This window comes from Macaca fascicularis, chromosome 7 (genome assembly GCF_037993035.2).
Source record: "Macaca fascicularis isolate 582-1 chromosome 7, T2T-MFA8v1.1".
Taxonomy (NCBI): Eukaryota; Metazoa; Chordata; class Mammalia; order Primates; family Cercopithecidae; genus Macaca; species Macaca fascicularis.
In genome coordinates this window covers 44539892-44561271 of record NC_088381.1, presented here as the reverse complement: position 1 = coordinate 44561271, position 21380 = coordinate 44539892, and the positions used below count along the sequence as shown (strand labels likewise).

Sequence of the window (21380 nt, the reverse complement as noted above, 5' to 3'; positions counted from 1 at the left end):
CGCTGCGACCTCCACCCCGCCCCAGCGCCCCCAGGCCAGGCCGGCGGTGCCCGCGCCATTTAAAGGGACAATTCTGGTTGAACCTAGGATTCCCGGCAGGGAGCCCTGTCTGTGAGCGCCCCGGAAGTAACTTCCCCGATGTGGCAGGCGTGGAAATGGGCATGGATGAACCTTCGGCGCCTTCCAGCGCTTGAAGAAAGGGCCGGGGACCTCTGCTCTAAGGACCATGACATAATGCCCCTCCTCCATCACGGGCCCAAGGGAGGGTCCTAAACGCGGCGAGGGAGTGCTCTGTGGGGGAAAATTGAGTGTGTCTGGAGGGGACAGTGGAGAGGTTGAGTGCTCGCTGCTGCCCACCTGAGCAGGCCCGATTCTGACCCCGGGCGCCCCAGAACCCGCGAGGCTGCTCCCACCCCCACCTGTTGGACAGTGCTCCGCCCGCCCCTCTCCGCCGATGCACTCCCATCTCCGTAGCCCCAGAAGTGACATCTTTTTTTTTTTTATTATAATTATTAAAAACGAAAGTCAAGGGTATAGGGTGGTCTCTCCAAACAGGCTCCAGGTGGTTGCCATCTCGTGAGTCAGTTGTCGCCCTTTTAAAGTGCTGTTACATCAAGAGGTTACAACAAAAAAAATAGACAAAGCAAAATCCAAAGGGGAATGCAAAACGGGACTGGAAGTGGGTCCAGGAGAAGGAAGCAAAAATAACTTACAGCATAAATAAATTAAAGTGAACCTAATACTGAACCGAGAGACTCACAGTACATTTATATCCATTGCACATAGCCACTTTGTCATTAGGAACAGGAGTTTCAGAAGTGGAGGGGACGGGGAGTGCGGGGCAGGCGCCAGCAAAGTTGCTACGTTGTATTCACAATCCGGTTCAAGGCTATACAAAGGGAGGGGGCTCTCTCCCCTCCCGCCCCCGTCTGTCCAGTTTTAACCCCTTGAGGTCCGATGCCCTAGAGTTCAAACGGGGTAGGGGGATTTGAGGTGCGAGGCGGTATTTACACTTGGAAACCAAGCCGGCGCCCTGGACTGGGACGCCCGGGAGGGGGCGGGCAAGGTCGGGGAGCCCGGGAGGAAGGCGGGCGGACGGGCGGCTGTATTTACATCGGTCGGGTCCGAATGGCTTGTTCCTCGCTCAGGGCCGCCGCGGCAGCGGGTATTTACAAGGAGCAGCATGGCTTGAGGGCGCAGGGGTGCGGCCAGGCCGGCCCTAGGGCAACAGCGGGGGCTTGAAGGAGCAGTTGCCAGTGCAGTGGCGGGGCGTCAGCATCTTGCAGGAGAAGTGGTGCAGGGCGTCGTGGGCTTCTGGGGAGAGAGTCGCGAGGGTCACTCTGGGCTCCTCTCCTGGCTGACCTCACCGCGCAGTCCACCCTTTCCCCTCCCCGACCTTACCCAACCCTCTGGGGTCAGGGAATCTCAATGCAGCGGATCAGGAGAAGGCAGGAAGGTAGGACAAAGGCTGGTGATTTAGAACCACTGCTCTGGTTCAGTAGCCCCATTTTACAGAAGAGGAAACTGAGGCACAGTAAGAGAGGGGTCAGCCTGCTCAAAGCCAGAATTGGTACTAGAAGGCAGATTTTCTGGCGCCCAAAGCCCAAGTGGCTTTCTTTACCCCACCATCGTAGAATAATCTTCCCGTTAAAATCAGTTTCCACTTTTCTCCCTCTCAGATTCTGATCCATGTGGATCGTGGCCTTCCTCACTAGTCCCACTATTCATTCATTCACTCGACAGCACGGCCGGCACCCAGCACCCCTCCTATTTTTTGTTTCCTGGCTTCCGCACCTTTCAATTTCTGCTGGATGGCGTAGCGCGCCTTCCGCTCCTGGTCGAGTTCGTTACACAGGGTATCTGGAAGACAAGAGGAGGGGCCAGTCAGGAAACGCAGACCACCCTCCGAAAGGCCGGGGTCACAGCCCGAGCTTCCTCCTCTCCCCAGGGCGCAGCTCCGCGCAGACACAACTCCAGGGACGGGGGAGGGGGTACCGGAGCTCCTAACTGCAGACTGGCGGAGGAAGGAAATGGCCTGGGATGGCGCTTAGAGGCAGACGGATCTAACCAAAATTAAAGCAAACTTAGGCATTACTTCCCAGGTAATTTTACGCCTCGATTTTTAATTTAGAAACCATGGAAATTGCCGCGATAAGAAGTTCAATCACTCCATGTAATGATGCCTGCAAGCCGTTTGCTGGGCTCGCTTGCCATTCTGAGGCTAATCAGAGTATACAAAGGATATTAAATAAAAAAAATAATTGTTAAATTACCTTCAATTTAAATCCAAATGACTGAGCCAACATTGCGGCTCCTGCCAGACGAGAGGCAGTTACGGCCCGTGCACGCGCTCACCTGACTCCCGTCTTACCTCTGACAATTTGCAGCTGTTGCACCATTTCTTCTCGATAAGCCAATTCCCTCTTCATTTGATCCTGAAAATTATCTGTGCAAATTGATTAAGTGAGAGCTGTTACGCACAGCCTCCTCCCCCAGCTCCACTTCCTCACTCCCTGCCCCCCTCCCCCCGCTTTCACCCCTACCCCCACTCCCACCCAGCCATTCGCCGACAACCCTGGAAAAGGACAGTTTCTTGGCTCCTGCAGGGCGCCTAGTGCCAGTTGCCTGGCACCTGGCTTTCGGAGTAGGTTGGGGCACCCTGGTGGAAGGCTCGGTGATGAGGTGGGATGAGGCAGGATGGCAGTGGGTACCTTTGAGACTCTGAAATTCCCGTTCCAGCTTCTTGCGGAGCTCCATTTGTTCCAGGAGCAGTTTTTGCAATTCGTCTGGGAAAGGGGAAAAGTGGGAGGCAAAGGGGGAGGTAAAGCAGGGTTATTTGGAGCTCAGGGGACCTAGAAAGCACCCAGGTTCTGCCTTGGCCAACAACCCTGAGAGGAGAGTTGAGGAGGATGACCAGTAGGTGGAGGCCCTCCACTCTTTGGCTTTACCAACTGCATTCAAAGGATTTGGGTGAAGAAACTGGGCTGTGGGATAGGATGCCCAGGAGAGTAAATTCAGGATGGTGGAATCTAAGCCCTGGCTCCAGGAACTATGCAGCTGGGCAACTGCTTTAACTTGTTCCTAACTCCCTAATCTAAGAAGCTGGCCCACAGAAACTTGATTTCCCACTTCAAGTGACAGACCCTCCCCCACCCCCACCCTTTCCATATAAATCAGGGAGGCTTTGGTCAGAGCCTTGGACACCTTTCCCAGAAAAATACACATACAACAGTTTGCCTACAATTTCAGGAGGTCTGAAGACTGCCAAATCCATGCTAAGAACCCTCACTATAAAGCACCAATGATTTTGAAGGTAATGGCATTTCCTGTAATTCTGTAACTAGGAAGAATGGAAGACCACCAATGCTTGTCTTCCTCCTGCCACCAATTCCGAAGACCATCTATGGGCTAGCTGAGGGACAGAGAGCTAGGTGTAGAGGCCTCTGTGAGTACCCTCAGAACCAACTCCAGAGGGATAGATGTGGCACCTGCCCTGACCATGAGGTCATGGGTATCTGGGCCCTCCACCAGAAGAGGCTCCTTTGAAATGCAAGAATGAAAGGTAGAAGGGCAAAGTGGGGCTGGAGACTCCCCTACTCTGCACCTCAAACCATAGTCTCCTCCTTACAGGCTGAGCAGTAACCCCCAGGGATCCCCATTCTGCAAACAAGCTCCATCCTCACTCCATTTAGGGTAAGGTGGAGGTGGTTATACGTCAATTCCAGGAGAAAGAAAAACACCTCTCACATTCCTAAAATAAATGCTTCCCTGTAATCTTGCATTGAAGTCCTGTTTTCCATTGAGTTTAGAGGACTCAGACTGTCCTGTCTGATTGTCCACAGGCATCAAAAGTTCTCATCATCGTTATTCATTTCTCTTTCTTGCAAGGCTATTCAGACAGACCTGGGCCTTGGGAACCAAACTTCCAATAAACTTCTGGGGGTTTGTTTTACTCCCATGCTCCACCCACACATACATACCTCTGTGCCAGGGTAATGTGTCCAGAGGATCATACTTTCCACCCAAAGAAAGGAAAACTGATCCCCCCAAGGCCATGTCTTTCCACACTCACCCCCTACACGGATAACACCCCTCTACAGGAATGACCCATCACCCTCAGGCACAGTGTACACCTTTTTCACAAATTTAGCCTCACCTCTGGCCAGGTTCTCGATATCTTTCTCCACCAGCTGAGTTCCTGTGACATCCAAGGTAAGCCCATCTTCGCCTGGGATACAAGGGCAGATAAGAGGGGTTCTGTTCTGGGAGAGCCCTTGAGAGGGGAGGGGTGGGCTTCTCAGGAACCACATCGAGTCAGGGACCTACCCTAGACCCTCTGCCTTTAGAGGAGACAGTTACAGGCATCCGGTACTACCCACCTTCTAAGACATCATGGTAGGGAGTAGAAGAGTGACCCCTGGAGGAGACGGCCCAGGGAAGATGGGCCATCTAAGGGCAGGAAGTGCCCTTTGACCTATTTTATGTGGGTGAGGATGTCCCTCCATTTCCTTTCAGTACATCCTCTGCCCTTACCTGAAAAAACCTCAAATCCATCAAGGAGGCAGAAAACCTGGCCTGCACCCTGCTCGCATTAAATATTTATCTGCTCGCCGAGGAAGAAAACTGGCAGCCACTTACACTTGATTAAAAGCCTTTCTCGCAAGCCTCTGGGAACGTGGGCGACCTGGGTCCCAGCTCCCGGGTGCGGTGGGGAGCAATGGGTTCAAGGGTTGGCTCACCTCTGTCTGTATTTGCAGGACTTGGCTGGGAGATACTCCTTTGGTCTGGATAGGATTTCCTCGTTTCCAAATCATCGGCGGGCGAGTGATTGTCTTCTTTATCTGGCTCTTGAAGGCAATAAACCGAGTTTCAAGGAGAGGCAAAGAAACCGTGACCCCGATACTGCCGGAGCTGCCGCGGTCGGGGCACCCGAGCCCTAATTAAAAGCGTCGTGGCCGCCTCTGGTTCCCGGCTGTGCGCCCAGGCGCGCGCCCTGAGGCTTTGGGCCGGGCACCCCCACCCCCACCCCCGCGCGTGGTCTGCTCATCTCCGGGCTTCACGCCCCCGCCCCAGCCCCTTGGAAAAGAGAAAGATGAGCAGCCGAGCCCACTAGGGACCAGCGACCTACATCGCGCGCAGATACTGGGGCACCGCGAGCGCGCGTGGCCGCCCGGTCTGTCCGCGCGACTCTTGCCGAGAACGCGACCCAGGCTGCGACCTTCGGGGTGGGTAGGGGGACATCGTCCGGGGTTCGGCTGCCTCGACCTGCCCGAATTTCCGCGGCCCCCAACCCCTCCTCTGCGAGGAACCTGGTAAGGCGCGCAAGTGCAGGGCGGCCCCCACCACCCAGCGTTGGGCCTCAGCTACCCTGGCGCTTCTGGGGTACCCAAGCGCGCGGCCATGTGCCCCCATCCTCCGCCCGGATCCGGCCTAGCCAAAGGGGACCCCGCGGCTAAACACACTTGCTGAATAAATGAGAGGCCTTGCAGGGGTGTCGGGCGTGATTTTGTTAAGGGTTTAACTCCGTGTGTGGGTGTACTGCAGCATGTGTGCGCGCGTGGTGCAGAGGGCGTGTTGTCATTGTTGTTTTTAAGTAACCAAAGGTTGAAAGTTGTTGGGAGTATTAGCTTAGCTTCCTTGTTTTCATTATTTTTCTTTCCCTCTCCCTCTTTCTCTGCGTCTCTCTCCTTGTCTTTCTTCACAGGCTTTCCTTGACCCCGGCCCTCTGTCTGCGGTCCCCCCATTACAGTGGCCAGCGGCCGCGACAGGCGTTACCGTGGGCCTCGGGGGTGCAGAGGTAGGAGGCCGCGGGCCCCAGCGCCACCGCCGCGCTCTTCACGTGCTCATCTCTCTCGGGCGCGTACACCTGCGGCGGCCGAGAAATGACAGGCGATTAGGGGGGCGCCCTGCGGCGGCCCGAAGACGCCCAGCCCTACCCCGCGGCCAAGAGGAAAAGCCGAGGGGGTGGCAGAGGTTGGTGCGTCCGCAGGACTTGAGCCGGCACAGCTACGCACGCGGCGCACCCTTGCGCCCTTGTGGATTCAGGATAATTATTAGCCCCCGCGGGAAAATTACTCTAAACACAAAGCGGCTTCCAAGCCAAAGGCCGTTCAAAGTGTCCTCCACCCTCTGCACCCGGCTTCTTTTAGGCATTTTCTCTCCCGCCGGTACCCCGTCCCCGGCACAAATGACGCCTTTCGCATCCGGTTAATGATTCGTGTTTTAATGAACCGAATGTACAGGTATGCGCACTCACTTTCAAAATGGCCAACGACTCCAGCCTGGCTGCATCCTGCCCCTCAAGCCCCGGCCCTGCCAACTTGAGAGCCCCCCTCCCGCCCCGCACGAGGTCCGGAGACACCTTCCCAGCAACGAACCCTGTGGTTCCCAAGGCGGGAGTGCGAAGAGACTCGGAAAACTGCGAGTTGGGGTGGTGGGAGATTCCAGGGACCGGGTACTGCTGGGGCCGGACTCAGGGAAAGGCCACACTGTCCTCTCTTCTCCTCTTCCTTGGGGCTCTGATGCCCACCCGGGCGAGCGCTTTTCTCTGGCTCTGAGTTCCTTTCTTACCTCGTCTTTCTTCCTCCACACCCCTTTTCTGTCTCTGTATCTGGCAGTCTCTGCCGGTCTCCTCCCCATTCCCATCAACAAAAACAAAGCACACACGTTCCCCAGTCCTTCCCCCGCCCCCAACTTCCCTTCCCTTCGAAACCCTCACTGGAGGGTGCGGGTGGGCCCAGTTTCGCAGCGCGCCAGAGGCTGGGCCTGCAGAGAGTGGCCTGGGCCTGCTGCTCCCACGCCTGCGCGGAACAAAATTCCCGTCCTCCGCCCGGCCCCGCAGCCCCGCCAGGCACAGGGTAAGTGGGAAGGCGCCACCTGCGGGGCGGGCGTGGGGCTCACCTTGGCCGGCGCGGGGCCTCCTAGGGTCCCGCAAGGCTCTCGCAGCTCGTAGCCGCCGCCGCTTGGCGGGCTCCTCTCAGGTCTCCGCACCACGTCGTCGGCCGCCAAGTCCCCAAATGAGGGCCGGCCAGCTGGGGGTGGCCCGAGGCGGCGCCGGTGGCGGGGGCTGCCGCCGTCGGGAGAGTCTGCGGGACCGTCCGCTCCAGAGGAGGTGGCGGAAGGGGGTCCAGTGGGCTGTTCACCGTCTGGGCCACCCCCTGCGCTGGGTGCGCAGGGCTCGGTCTCGTCCTGTGCGCCCTCGTCGTCGGGGAAGCGGTTGGATTCCACGTCCACCTCGGGTTCGTCCGCGGTGTCCACGTCGGGCGAAGCGGAATGGTAGCTGGAGCTGCCCTCGCTCAGAAAGTCCGGGCTCACGTAGCCGCCGCTCCCAGCGCCGGGTCCCGGCCCGCGAGCAGGCCCCGCGCCGTACGCCTCCCGGGCGCTCCCGTAGAGCTTAGCGATGCTCTCAGTGTCTTTGACCACCGGCCGGAAGGCCGACACATAGGAGCCTTTGCGTGCGGGCGGCGGGGGCGGCGGGGGCAGTGGGGCCAGGGGCGGTGGCAGCGCCTCGTCCGCGCCGTCTTCGTCCAGGGGCCCGCGGGACAGAGCGCTCGGGCAGCGCTCCTCCGCGCCGAGGCCGCCCTCTTTGGCTGGCTCGGCACCGTCCAGGGGCTCTGGGCCACCGCTGCCAGCAGCTGCCGCCGCCGCCGCCGCTGCCGCCGCCACGGCTGCCGCCACGGCCTTGGCTTGGCTCTGAGCAGCGGGGTAGGACGGTACCGGTAGGCTACCTGCTGCTGGCCAGAACATGGGAAACGTCGGGTACACAGTGGCGGCGGCGGCCGCTGCAGCCACTGCCGCTGCGTCCTTGGCTGCCCCGGAGGGTTGATGCCCCCAGAACATGGCGCCACCGCCCGGGCCCGCTCCTGCCCCCGGGGGCAAGTGGCTGGCTCCCGGGCCTCCCGCACCCCCGCCAGTCCCCGCGCCGCCGCCGCCGCTCCCAGTGCCAGGACCGCCCTTTGGCTCGCCCGCGCCTAAAACCGGGTCGTCCTTTTTGGGGCATAGGCCGAAGGCCGTAGGGAAGCCGTAAGGATGGGGGAAAAGTGGTGGGGGCAGCTTTTGCAGGAGCCCAAAGCCTTTGCTGGGAACCGGGATCACCGGGTAGCTTCGTACGCCTGCGCCGCCACCAGGCCCTCCTGGGCCCGCCAGGCCACTAGCTCCTGTCGCCAGGCCAAGTCCGCGCTGCGGGTGGGGTGGAGGTGGCCCCGGAGGCCCAGCTGCCTCATCTTCACCACATCGCAGGCTTTTGTGGGGCGGCGGGCCTGGGGCCATCTCCGCACTGCACCCTGGGCCGCCGCCTCCACCGCCGCCAGCACCACCCTTCCCCTGCCCACCCGACCCGCCATTAGCACCGCCTCCGCCGCCTCCTTGTAGGGAGAAGGTCCGCTTGCGCGTGCCGCCATTAAACATGGCCTTGACGTCCTCCCAAGCATGGCTCAGTTCGTCTGTGGCCGACTTATCACTGAGTTTGAGGTGACGACGCCAGGAGTTGAAGTTGGCGGCATCGGGCTGCGTGTACTTGGCGTCGGGTGTGCGGTGCGAGTGGAAGATGAACTTGTTGGGCGAGAAGTACATGCTGCAGTAACCGCACTTGATGCACTTGGCACGAGAGCTGTTGTAACGCGCAGGGATGAAACTACCACGCGAGCCCCACGCACACTCGTGCACCACATCGAAGGCGAAGTTCTCGGGCAGCTTCGGTGGTTTGTGCTCGCCCAGGAACGACTTGCACAGGCGTTCGGCCTCTCGCTTGGTGATCATGCCGCAGCGGCGCGACGAGATGGGCATGGCCCCGGCCCGACGCAGAATCTCCAGCTGTACCGGCGTGCACTGCACGCACGTGATGCCCAGGGCCACGCGGCGGTTGTGGATCTCATTGTAGCTGTAGTTCTTGAGGAGGGTGTTGGAGATCTGCGCCAGGCACAGGCGCTCCTGGCCGTCGATGACCAGCGACACAATGGGCACCCCGTACAGCGAAGTCTCGCCCACCTGGTTGGGTTTGAGAGCGCTGGAGCCCGAGTACGGCTGCAGCTCCTGCTTGGAGTTGGGCGAGGAACTGCCCTCGCGCCCCGGCCCCAGCTGAGTGGTGAGAGCTTCCATGCCGCCGCTCCTGCGAAATAGAGAAAGCAGAGAGCAGATAAGCCATTTTCAGCTCCGCCGCCGAGTCTCGGGCCCGCCCAGTGGGGCGCGCCGAGTTGGGCGCGCGGGGGATACTTGGCAGTGGGGAGTCCAAACTCATTCACCCCCTGGACAGGCGTCTTTTGTTATTCAGACCCATGTTGGCGCCGTTAACAAAAGCCCCCGGGGTTTGGGGGAGGAGAAGGGGTAATGGAGACCTCAGGAATGCCCGGTCTGCAAGGAACCCAATCCCGTTTTCGGATTGGGAAGGAAGTGAAACCCAGATACGCAGAGTGACTTGCCCAAGGCCACACAGCAAAGCCATTGCCAAATCCAGGCTTTTTCAGCGCCCAAATCTGTGCGCCTTCGGCAACCCTCGCAGCCGGTGCTGCCGGCCTGGGTCCTGAAGCCCGGACTTCGGGGACCGGCCGCCCCTCTACTCAGTCGCGCATGCACGCGGGCGGGCGGGGGCAGTGAGAGGAGGGATGGGGAGGAGGGTGAGGGGCGGTCACTGCCCATCTCCAGACAGCAGGGGGTGGAGGGGGGTGGGGAGAAGGAGGAGGGAACCGGGTCTGCCCGGGAAGGAGAGAGGCGGAGGCTACCGCTGTTCGCGGTGCTGAACCCGACCCTCTCCGAAGCGCTCGGTGCGCGCCCGGACCTAGCGCGGCCCCCACCGCACCCAGCTCGGTGCCGAGCCGGCTTCCGGGGACAGCATTGCCAGTTTCCACAAACCCGAGCTTCTCCTCTCACGCCTGGCTCCCACGTTCGTTGAGCAGAAAGATTTCGGCTGGATATATAAACCTTTTTCTTTCCAGCTATTAGTGAGACCAGGATCCTGCAGTTCTCACCACATTTTCTGCATTTTTAGCTGTATCCCAGACCAAAGCTGGTTTCCACCGAGGTCAACGCGTGGGACAGAGAGGTTCTCAAGGAACTTTGTTGGGATCCACTTCTTAGCTTCCAGTCGCCCACTCCCTGAGCTTTCCTTCTTCATATATGTCTTTCCCACTCGGGCCAACTGCAGGCTCCGGGGCTCTGAGCTTCCTCTTTCAGGGGCATCACCTCTCTGAGCATCCTTCATGCCTCGCTGTCCTGGTTCATATGGGCTGGAAGGAATCTCGGCCATCTTCGTAGCCATTGCAAGGCTCCAGGTACAAAAGTTGCTGCTGGTCCTGCACTTTGCTCTCTGGCTGAGGCAGGGAGGGAGCTGTGCAGGCAGACCTCAGCAGCGGGGACACTTGGGGACTGATGTTTGGGGCCCTCTAGGTCGCCTGACCCAGCCACATGTCCTCAGACAAGCCAAGCTCCCATCAGAGCGCCTGCAGCCTGCGGCCAGGGCAGCCCAACCCTGAGGGCTCCTCCCCTGCAGTCGGCCCTGAAGGTAAATCCATTTTCAGAGGGGCAACTCCAGACAGACAGGGCATCCCAGTTCAAAAGCCTTCAGCAAGGAGACTGGAATCTTCTGTTTATCTGTCTCTCTCCCTTCTTCTCTATTTGTCTAGGAGCCCCTCATTTGTCGATCTTATCTGTCCCTGAGCTGTCTCTGCCAGCTCGCTCCTCTTTCTTTCATCTGTTTTGTACCTTCTTCAAGTATCAAGCTATTTATGTATTATCTGTCTGTTTCATCTTTATCTCCGAGGATCGAACTAAAATAAGTTGACCCTCATTTCGGGTTGAAGTCCTTTATATCATTTTAGGAGGCAAAAACACTGTCCTGACTCCCGGGCTGACAAGCCCCGCGCCTTCCTGGAGGTGGCTGGAGGGCGCGCAGGGCTGGGAAATGACAGCTTCTCGGTTTCTCGAAATCGGCAACTGTGCCTGGCCCGCATACAGTGAAGAGAGCGCCCGAGCCGAGAGCGTACTCCAGCTGAGGGTCCTGGGTCCCTGCGCGGTTTTCCCTGAATGAGAGGAGGGAGTCCGGGCCCGGAGTCAGAAGAAGGGGGTCCCTAGGAAAGGAACGGAATTTCGGGGGCCAAAGCGGAAAGCACAGGCGAAGGGCCATATGCAGCGACAAGGAGCAGCAGCCAGAGCAGCTTGGGGAACACTCGTCGGCTCCCGGAGCTTGAGGGACGAGCTTGGGGAGGGCAACGAAGCGAGAGACTGGCAATGGTGGGAGCGAGGCGGTGGTGTCGTTAGGTATAATCATAAAAACAACAGCCACAGGAGCCCAAATCAGAACTAAACGAAAAAACAAGCTGCAGGGGCAGAGCACCGGGGCGACGGGCTATCGGACGTGGGTACTCACAGTGCGGCGGCGGCTGGAGCCGGGCGAGCGGTGCGCGGAGGTGCGCGGCGGGAGGAGCGGCAGGCGGGAGTCCGGGATCCACCGGGCTCTCCGGGTGACGGCGCGGCCCCTCCCCGCGCGCGCGCACAGCCGCGCTCCCTGGTTCTCCGCGCTCCCACCCGCGGCCCCTCCCGCTCTCAGCGGGCGCGGGGCGCCGGGGCCCCGGGCTCGGAGATGCGAACCCTGAGCTGTTGACCCCGAGGCCGGGGACTGGCCGGAATTAGAGGCCGAAGCCTGGAGCGCATGGCGCGGCGGCGGGGACAGCGCGGTCACAGCCCGAGTGGCGGGGCAGGCGCGCCTGACAGCTGCGAGCCGAGGCGCCACACCCACCGCCCGCGCAGTCGCTAGCGACCTCCCCGGGTCCGCCCGCCCGCGGGCCACGCGCGGCGCCCGCCGCCTCCCCGCAGCCCCAGGGCCTGCACTCCCCAGGTAAGCGACCGCACACCTGCGTCCAGCGCCCTGCACCTGCGTCCCGCTCTAGCTGAAGAGGCCAAGAAGGAGGAAAGGCCCCGGGGCCAAAAAGTTTGTCCCCAAGAATGAAGTGGAGAAGGCCCAGTGCTCCTGGCCAACGAGCCAGTTTTGGTCTGGGCCAGGACCGGGTGATGGGGCTAAGGGGGACTCAAGAGGAATGGGCGCAGGGAGGAGTACTTCACTTTCGGGCTGCAGGCAAGGGCCGGGGTGGTGGAGCCTACAGTGGCCCTGGGGAACCAGTAGGGTCACCAGAGTCCGGGACAGGGACCTGGGTGCCAGGCAGCGAGGATGGCAGCCGGGAAGGAGCAGATCTGCCTCCCCCATGCTCCTGACTTCGGTGGGAGGTATCAGGAGAGCTCTAACCTGAGGAGGGGCGTTCTCCTGTTTCCGTCCCTGGGCAGGCGACTTGGGAACTAGGTTTGGGGAGCCCTTGGCCTTGAATGCCTCCCCTCGCCGTCACCAGCAGGCTCAGGGCAGGAGCCAAGTTATCACTGGGAGTGATCTGAGGTCAACTACTCTCTCAGCGCTGCTAACCCAGTTTCCCCATGGGGTAGGTCCAGTCCCCTGATGCTACGGACGCCCCTGGGTACCTCCTCTCTCTGCTCAAAGCTCCGTTTCTCTCCACCCCTCTCCTGTCTCTCTCAATCGGTCTGTCCGTCTTCACCATTCTTTCCCCTAATGCCCCATTGGGTCCCCTTCTCTTCCTCTCTCAATCTGTCTCTACTTCTTCGTTTGAGTTACCAGTCGCACCCCGCCCCTCTTTGCCCGCACCCGGGCGCCCCGTCGGCCGCTTCCACCACCCCCTCCCTGCCCCCCTGGCATTAAGTGTCCTTAATGGACACGTTAATTAAACTGTAATTAATCATACTGTCCGGCCTAAGTTTGAACAATTACCCTAATCAAACAGAAGTTAATAATGGCAGGGATGGCCTGGGGCTCGGCAGGCCGCCTGGGCAGGGGGCGCAGCGGCCACGGCGACTACCGGCAGTGGCAGTAGCGACAAACGCAGCCTGTCCTTGGAACCCGGGAGGCGCCATAAATCTTTCGCGGGTAGCGGCGCGGGGTCGCCCTCGCCCCCCTCGCCTCGTTTTTCCTTCGGGCTACCGGGTATGGGCCCCCTTCTCTCCTGCGTCCCAACTCCTCTGGGGCGTGTCTCTCCTTTTCCTCCACTTCTCCCCGCTCTTCTTTTCCCTCCTGGCTCTCAGAGACCCTGGGAAGGGGCTCTGGAAGCGCGAACCGATCGCTGAGGCCTGGAGCAGGGACTGAGGAGGGGGCAGGCCCAGCCCACGGACTCCTTTGCCTTCTTCCCGGCTACGCTGGCTGACGTAGGGTGCCGTTCTCCTAGGCCCCGAAAACCTCTCCCAAATTTGTGGGCTCTGTCTCCTCTGAGGATCTCTTTTAGATCGGGTTCTTGCCCTCTTCCCCCTCCTCAGTTCCAGTCTTTCTGTCTCTCATCTCCCTGCCTTTCCCTTTTCTCCCAGAGCAGTCCTGGAACCTGCTCAGCCCCTTTCTTTCTGCCTCTGGCCCCTCCATTCGGGCGTCTTTCCCAGGCTGTGCCTCTGTCCCGCTCCAACTCCCCGCTGTCTTTCCTCCCACACCTTCCCTAGGGAGAACATAGGAACCTATTTTCCGTCCCAGTCCGTGAGCTGCCCCCAAGTCCCCGCCAGCTCATTCTCCCTCCCTCGGCCCAGGCTCCTCCACCCCATAATTACAATCCCGTTCGGTAATTATTCTTAGCCTCCTAATGATTTCTTAAAAGGCATCTCAGAATTCGGCGTGGTCGCGACAAGGATCCTGGAGCCAGGACGCCCCCAGGGTGTTGGGGGGTGGGAGTGAACAGAGGATAGGCTGGGTCCCCCTGAGCAGGGCCTGCCTGTCCTGCCTCTGTTGTACAGCGAGGGCCAAAGACGCCTCCGTTTCCAACAGCCCGGCCGCGGGGGCCCCCGGGACCTCTTAGACAAAGGGTACCGCCCCGCACCAGGGGGCGTGCAGCGTCGACTCTGCGTCCCCGTTCAGCACCAAGCTACGGACAGCTCCCCGCGCTCTGGCCAATGCCAGGAGACCCACCCAGCTCCTGTCCCTGATCTAAGTTGGAGAAGGACTGAAGGCTCGTGGACAGAGGCTGGGGAAGCCCCGCTGTTCAGGGCTGGGCACCGGGGAGCAGGTCGTGGGGGTAGGAGCTGGGGCTTTACGATGGGCCGGCGTCCGGCGGGTTAATATCACCGCGGACCGCACTTTACTGATTGAAGAGCCGGTTCTTACAGGGGCCCTGGGAATAGATAGGAACCACTTATTCCCATTTTACAGGAGGAAACTGAGGATCCGGCAGTAGAAGCCAACCCCAACCTTCTCCTCAACCAAGGCCCTCAGCCCATAAGGAACGCAGGCTGATCTCTAGACTCAAAAAGTGGTGCCTGGCATGCTGCAGAAAGGGCCTAGCTTGAAGGAGGGACGGTAAGGAGGGCGCAGCGCTGCGTTTCAGTATCGCCCTCACTACACGATGCAGAGGAGGAAGGCCTGGCACAGCCAGGGCACTTGCTCAGGTTCAGGCAGGCAGTGAGTGGCAGAGCTGGGACCGCAACCCAGGCTCCGACGGGATGGGCGGTACCCCTCTTCCTCAGTGGGCTCTGGGTCCTGCGGCCTCGTCCAGAGCCCGCAGTCGTCGCTGCCCTTGGCCTTCCTGACCCCCATTATTGAAGATTCTCTCTCTTTTATCCGCTGCCGGGTGGCACCAGGGGTCGAAGAGCCGGACTCTGGATGCGAGCTGTGCCTTGCGCACTTCTCCTCCCACTGGCGGGGTCCGCGCTGCCTCTGTGTCCCGGGTGTGGCGTCCATTTGGGCTCCGGCTTGGGCTGGGGCTGGGCGGACGCGCTTCCTCCGCAAGCACATATCTTTTACTAGTTGAATTAACGGCAGTTTTCGTCAGTTAATTAGGTTTAATTTACATAATTAGTACAGTATAAAGAGGATTGGGGATAATCACGGGGTACGTAGCGCTTACTGTGTAAACACGTATTCTGAATTAAAAATCAGATGTAATTAAGGCGCGCAGGCCCTGTTTAGGCAGGGTTTTAATTGTAATGAATTTCTAATTAACACTCAATGATTGCCAAATGCAAAAGGCTGTAAAATTTTCTTGTAGTTTTGCTAATTTATTGTTTACTTAATATCTGGATATTAATCCGACGGCCACATAGGGCAGAGCCCGGCGCGGCGGCTGCCCTTGCCCAAGCAAGTGAAAGAGGTTGGGCGGGGCCTGCCGGGCACCAACCCGAGAGCAAATGTGAGGAGAAGGCGGGGGCCTCGGAGCCCGTGAGAAGGTGCTCAGAGCTCCGGGCCCACCTCACTCCGGTTGCGGACCAGAGACTGAGGCTGGAGAGGGCCCAGACTTGGCGGGAGGCCGCACCCTCTGGATTTCCGCTGCCTGGACCAGGCTCTTTGGGATCATAGGTGAGACCAGCGCTCCTCACGGCAGGATACTCCCTGTTCTTGGGAACATCGAAAGGAGGGAGAACAACCGCAGTCCTGGTGGGCCCAGACCCGATTCCTCTGCTGACTCCAGGAAGGGCCCTGGACTTTGCCTGGGCCTGCATATCTGCATCTGTAGGATGGGCACATGGACCCCCACTTTGCAGGAGTGAAGGAGAGTGAAGGATTGATCCAGAGTCCAGGGGCTCATGAACACCTCTCTTCTAGAGCCCTGCAGGTGGGTGGAGCTTGGTGGCCCTACTTAGGTGTAGGACGCTTAAGCTTCTGGGGAGAGGGAGAGCCAGGAGGCCTCGGGAATGGTTTGAAGGTCTTGGGGCCCGGCTCTGCCCTCCTGAGGCTCTCTCAACTGGGTATGCAAGTTAGGCTGGCAGAGACTAAGGAGGGAACCCTGGACCAGCCTTCTTTGCCCGAACAAGACAGAGAAGCCTCCCAGGCCTGAGCACAGGTGTTAGAAAAAGAAGAGCTGGGGCAACATAGATCCCATCTCTACAAAAATAAAATAAAATAAATAAATAAAAAATTATATATATATATGTGTATATATACACACACACACATACACACGCACATACATATATATATACATATATACATATATGTATACATAGAGAGGGAGAGAGAGAGAGAGAGAGAGGGCTGGGGCATGGTGGTGCTCAGCTGTGGCCCCAGCTACTTGGGAGACTGAGGCAGGAGGATCACTTGAGCCCAGGAGAGGGAGGCTGCAGTGAGCTATGATGGCACCACTGCACTCCAGCCTGGGCAACAGAAGGAGACCCTGTCTGTTAAACAAAACAAAACAAAACAAAACAAAACATCTCTTAAAGGAAAAGAGTGTGGCTGAGCAGCTCCAGCTGGCCCCAGGTTTTCCCATGAGTATTCTCTCCCGAATCTCTAGCTTGGGTCCCTGCCTGCATCCTGGCTGGTCCCAGAGGTGAGAGGCTCACCTCCTATCAGCTCCAGCTTAGCCACAGCCTCTTTCCAAGGTCTTTTCAGCATGGGGGAGACTGTGTGGACACTTAGAAGTTTCCAATGAACCCGTGAAAACACATTGAGAAAACTCAGTGTCACTGGAGGCTTCCACCCCACAGAGCAGGCTGCCTTACCTTCTCCCTCCCTGCGTCCACCTCTCCTGAGCCTCCTCTAAGTCTGCCTTCGTGCCGGCCCTCATCCCCCTCTGTCCATGGCTGTTTTATTTTCATCATTGGATTGTTCATGGGTTAATATTTTCTGGTCACTTTTTTTGTGTTTCTCTCTCTCCCACTGGAATGTTGTGTTTGCAGTTGCATACCCAGGACCTGGCACTTAGTAGGTACTTGGCATGTTTGGTGGACGAAATGAGCATTTGAGAATGAGGGTTGTGAGCTCCAGCCCACGTCCCACTTGACTTGCTGGCCACAGTTATTGATCCTGTTGGGGTCTAGTGGCCAATGTGGTTCTTCAAGAGAAGGTTTTCTGCTCCCTAGTGATGTTTAGGAGGTCTTGGGATTCCCACCCTCCACACAGACTCAAAGCTATCCAGACAGATACCTCCAAAACACTTGTTCTTGGGAGGTGGGGAGCTGCTGACAGGCTTGCCAAGCTTTCCCTGGTTGCAAGAGGCTTCCCCAGGGATTCTTCCATCAGCATCATGGATAAAGGGCTGGAAAGAAAACAGGCTCTGGAGCCAGCAAGACTTGCTCTGTTTGAGTCTCTAAACCCGCAACTGTAACGTACTCATGTGGGCTTCACAGGGATGTCATTTTTTTTTTTTTTGAAATGGAATCTTGCTCACTCTGTCACCCAGGCTGGAGTGCAGTGGTATGATCCTGGCTCACTGCAACCTCTGTCTCCCGTGTTCAAGGAATTTTCCTGTCTCAGCCTTCCAAGTATCTGGGATTACAGGCGCCCTCCACCACACTCAGCTGACTTTTGTATTTTTAGTAGAGACAGAGTGTCATCATGTTGGCCAGGCTGGTCTTGAACTCCTGGCTTCAAACAATCCACCCAACTTGACCTCTCAAAGTGCTGGGATTACAGGCATGAGCCACAGCACGTGGCCTGATGTCACAATGATGAACTAAGGTGCTGGGAATATGGAACACAGCCAGGGATGGGACTAGAGTAATGTACCTTGGGTGAAAAATTTAAGAAGTCACTCGGTCTCGGGGGTCCTGAAATCCTCCCTCTAGTCCCAGTCCTGCACAAATCACATGGCAGAGTAGGCGCTCAGCACATGTGAGCTCCTCCTTCCCTGATAGTCTCCAATCACTTCAAGATGGCTGCCTAAACATTGGTGGAGTTGGGTCTGCTTGCTGGGACAGATTGAGGCATCTCTGAGCCCAGGTTCTGGGGTGTGGGAAATTCACAGGATGCCACATCAGTCAGAGGAAGGACTTGAGCTCCAGGCATGTCATACAGTTCCTCACAGTCTCCCGGACTCCAATGACCCCAAGGGAACCTGAGTTGAGATATCATGCACATACCATATACTCCATCCACTTAAAGTCTACAACTCAATGATTTTCTTTTGTAATTCACAGAGTTGTGCAACCATCACCCCATCAATGCTTGAATATTTCCAGCACCCCAAAGAGAAACTCTTTGCTTATTAGTTATCATCCCTCATGTCCCTACTCCCCCCCAAGCCCTAGGCAGCTACCAGTCTACTTTCTGTTCTACAGATTTGCTTCTTCTGGACATTTCCTATAAATGGGATAATATAATATTGGTCTTTTGTGACTGGCTTCTTTCACTTGGCGTAATGTTTTCAAGGTTCACCCATGTTGTAGCATGTATCGGCACTTCATTCCTTTTTATTGCCAAATACTATTCCATCATATGGATATACCACATTGTTTATCCATTCATCCACCAATAGATATTTGGGTTGTTCCCCCTTTTTGGCGAGTATGAATAATGCTGCTATAAGCATTCATGCACACATTTTTGTGTGATTGCATATTTTATTTTATCTTGGGTATATATCGAAGTGTGGAATTGGTGGGTGATACCATGACTCTATAGTTAACCTTGTAAAGAAATGCCAGATTACTTTTCCAAAGAATGGCACCATTTTACATTCACATCAGCAATGGATGAAGGTTCTGATCTTTCTACATCCTCAAAAACACTTGTAATTATTTGTCTTTTTTATTATAGCCTTCCTGCTGGGTATGAAATAATACATTATTGTGGTTTTGATTTGCATTTCCCTGATAAAATGATGTTAAACATCTTTTATGTGCTTATTAGTCATTTGCTGAGAAATGTCTATTTATATAATTTCCCTATTTTTTCAACTGGGTTATTTGTACTTTTATTATTGAGTTGTAAGAGTTATTTATATATTCTAGATATAAGTCCCTTATCAAATGCATGATTTGAAAGTAACTTCTCCCATTCTATGAGTTTTCTTTTTACTCATAGTATTTTCTTAATGGTGTCCTTTGAAGCACACACATTTTTAATTTTTGTGGCATCCAATTTATTGTGTTTTTTGTTTGTTTGTTTGTTTTTGGCTGCTTGTGCTTTGGCCTCATATCTAAGAAGGCTGTGCTGTGAGATTTACTTCTATATTTTCCTCTAAGAACTTTTATAGCTTCAGCTCTTTACTTTTAGTCTATGATTAACCCATCTATTTGGAGTTAACATTTGTGTATGATGTGAGATAGGGATCCAAATTCATTCTTTTGCATGTGGATATCCAGTTGCCTCAGCACTATGTGCTGAAAGATTATTCTCTCTCCTTTAAATTGCCTTGACCCCTTGCTGGCTTTTCTGGTCTGGAGAAATGAGTATCCTCCCTCCCCCAGGAGAGACGGTACCAGCTTTGCTGGGATTTTTAGTGAACAAGCAGGAAGCCCCCACTGGGGCAGGGAGACTCCCCAGGACTTCTCTGAAACCTCAGCAAGGCCCAGCATAGGTGCTAGAGACACCATGAATTCATCAAACACTTACTCAGTACCTCCTGTGTGTCAGGAGCTGAGGATACAGTGGGGGATTAAGGCAAGCTAGTCCCTCCTCTCTAGAGTTTACACTCCAGCAGGGAGATGGACAAGAAAGATTACTGTAATTCCAAGTGGTGACAATTGCTGTGAAAAGGAAGTAAAGCAGGGTAAGGGGTTAGAGAGGGACAGGATTAGGGCTGGTGGTGGCAGTGTTGTAGGAGGAGAGTTGCTTTTCTATTTCCATTGACACCAGCTAAGGAAGTTGGGTCCCCACTGTGCACCAGACACTGTGCTGCCCTCTTGGCATCTCTCATCTCATTTTGTTTTCCTAAGAATCTTATGATGCCAGCATACCCATTTCACAGCTGAGGAAGCTGAGGTTCAGAGAGGTGAAGTGATTTGCCCAAAGCCACACAGCCAGGAAGTAGTAGCTATAAGACTCAAACCCAGACCTGTCTGAAGTGAAAGCTGTTTCTTCAGCAACAGCTGCCTCCATGTAAGGTGCAGGCTGTGTTCTCCCGGGACTCTCACTCCAGTAAGGGGGACAGAACACCTCCTCGCAGTCACTCCACCAAGGCTGGCTTGCAGCAGCGGCACATGCCCCATGCATCTCTTGCATCGAAATGCAGAGGGTGAAGTGAATCACCATTGGGTGGGGGAGGAGGAAGGGGAAAAGCCTCAACAATATTTGCTGGAGAATGATGGTCCCTGAGCGTCACCGTGAGCTGCCACTGCATCACAGAGGAAGGAGGCCCCATTTCTCCTGGGGAAGGAATATTTCAGAAGTGGGGAGTCACCAGGACTTCAGTGGTTGTATGCGGGTCTGTGTGTATGTGGGGCAGTGGTGCCTGGTGGGAGGAAGGGGACAGAAACCAGCCCTTTAGAAGTGTTTTGTGCTTATCATGGCCTGTAGCAGGGATGATTTAATAATGACATCAACAATATCCACTACTGTAATTACCCACTCTGCCATTGAGGAAACTGAGGTTCAGAGAGGTTAGGCATCTTGCCTAGGGTCACACAGTGAGTCAATGGAGGACCCAAGACTTGAACCCAGGTCTGTGTGACTCCAAGCCCATGCCCTTCATAGCTACATTCTTTTTTTTTTTTTTTTTGAGACTGAGTTCTGTTCTTATTGCCCAGGCTGGAGTGCAATGGCATGATCTTGGCTCACTGCAACCTCTGCCTCCTGGGTTCAAGTGATTATCCTGCCTCAGCCTCCCAAGCAGCTGGGATTACAGGCATGAGCCACCACGCCTGGCTAATTTTGTATTTTTAGTAGAGATAGGGTTTCTCCATGTTGGTCAGCCTGGTCTCAAACTCCCGACTTCAGGTGATCCACCTGCCTTGGCCTCCCAAAGTGCTGAGATTACAAGCATGAGCCACTGCGCCCGGCCTTCATAGCTACATTCGTCTGCCTCCCCCACAGGATTGCCAAAAAAGACCCAGGAGGCCATGGGGTAGAAAAGAAGGGTTCGATTTGGGTATCAGGAGACTTGCATTGAATCCCGCCTCCCCCACTGCCTTGCTGGGACTCTGACCAAGAGATTTAACATTTTCTAAAACAAATTATTATTATTACAAAATAATATATGTTTATTGAGTTACATTTGAAAAATGCAGAGTAATAGAAAATGAAAGAGCAGCCACAATCCCATCAGATGCTTTTATAAATGTCTTCTTCCCAGCTGGGTGCAATGGCTCATGCCTGTAATTCCAGCACTTTGAGAGGCTGAAGTGAGAGGATTGCTTGAGGCCAGGGGTTCAAGACCAGGCTGGACAACATAGTGAGCCCTCATCTCTATATAAACTTTAAAAACAAGCTGTGCATGGTGGTCCATGCCTGTAGTCCCAGCTACTTGGGAGGCTGAAGGGAGAGGATCACTTGAGCTCGCGAGGCTGAGGCTGCAGTAAGCTGAGATTGTGCCACTGCACTCCAGCATGGGTGACAGAGTGAGACCCCATCTCAAATAAATGTAAGTAAATAACTTGTTCCCAGATGGCTGGAGGCAGGGAGGGGCAGATCACTGAAGTTTCCCGAAGCCCCTCCCACCCTGTCTTCCCCTTCATTTATTTAACCATTGTTTCTCGAGCAT

The 21380-nt window shown here is 56.1% G+C and overlaps 1 protein-coding gene across 1 annotated transcript; it reads right to left on the bottom strand.

Moving 5' to 3' along the window:
• Positions 1 to 483: 483 nt before the first annotated feature.
• SKOR1 (SKI family transcriptional corepressor 1) lies at positions 484 to 11432 on the bottom strand. Its single transcript, XM_073996121.1, has 9 exons — positions 11360 to 11432; positions 6901 to 9106; positions 5776 to 5866; positions 4740 to 4847; positions 4157 to 4228; positions 2712 to 2786; positions 2372 to 2446; positions 1795 to 1860; positions 484 to 1314 (listed from the first exon to the last, which is right to left on the bottom strand). Exons 2-9 carry the CDS (start codon positions 9094 to 9096, stop codon positions 1220 to 1222), a joined length of 2778 nt encoding a protein of 925 aa, XP_073852222.1. The 5' UTR covers positions 9097 to 9106; positions 11360 to 11432; the 3' UTR covers positions 484 to 1219.
• Positions 11433 to 21380: the final 9948 nt, after the last annotated feature.

What these genes read in the sequence shown, in the direction of transcription:
- SKOR1 (XM_073996121.1), bottom strand. Translation starts at nt 9,096, where the DNA reads ATGGAAGCTCTCACCACTCAGCTGGGGCCGGGGCGCGAGGGCAGTTCC. An exon ending in CTGCACCCCCGAGGCCCACG is followed by an intron (nt 4,848 to 5,775) that starts GTAACGCCTGTC and finishes ATTGCCTTCAAG; the next exon opens with AGCCAGATAAAGAAGACAAT. An exon ending in TATCGAGAACCTGGCCAGAG is followed by an intron (nt 2,787 to 4,156) that starts GTGAGGCTAAAT and finishes CCCCTTTCCCAG; the next exon opens with ACGAATTGCAAAAACTGCTC.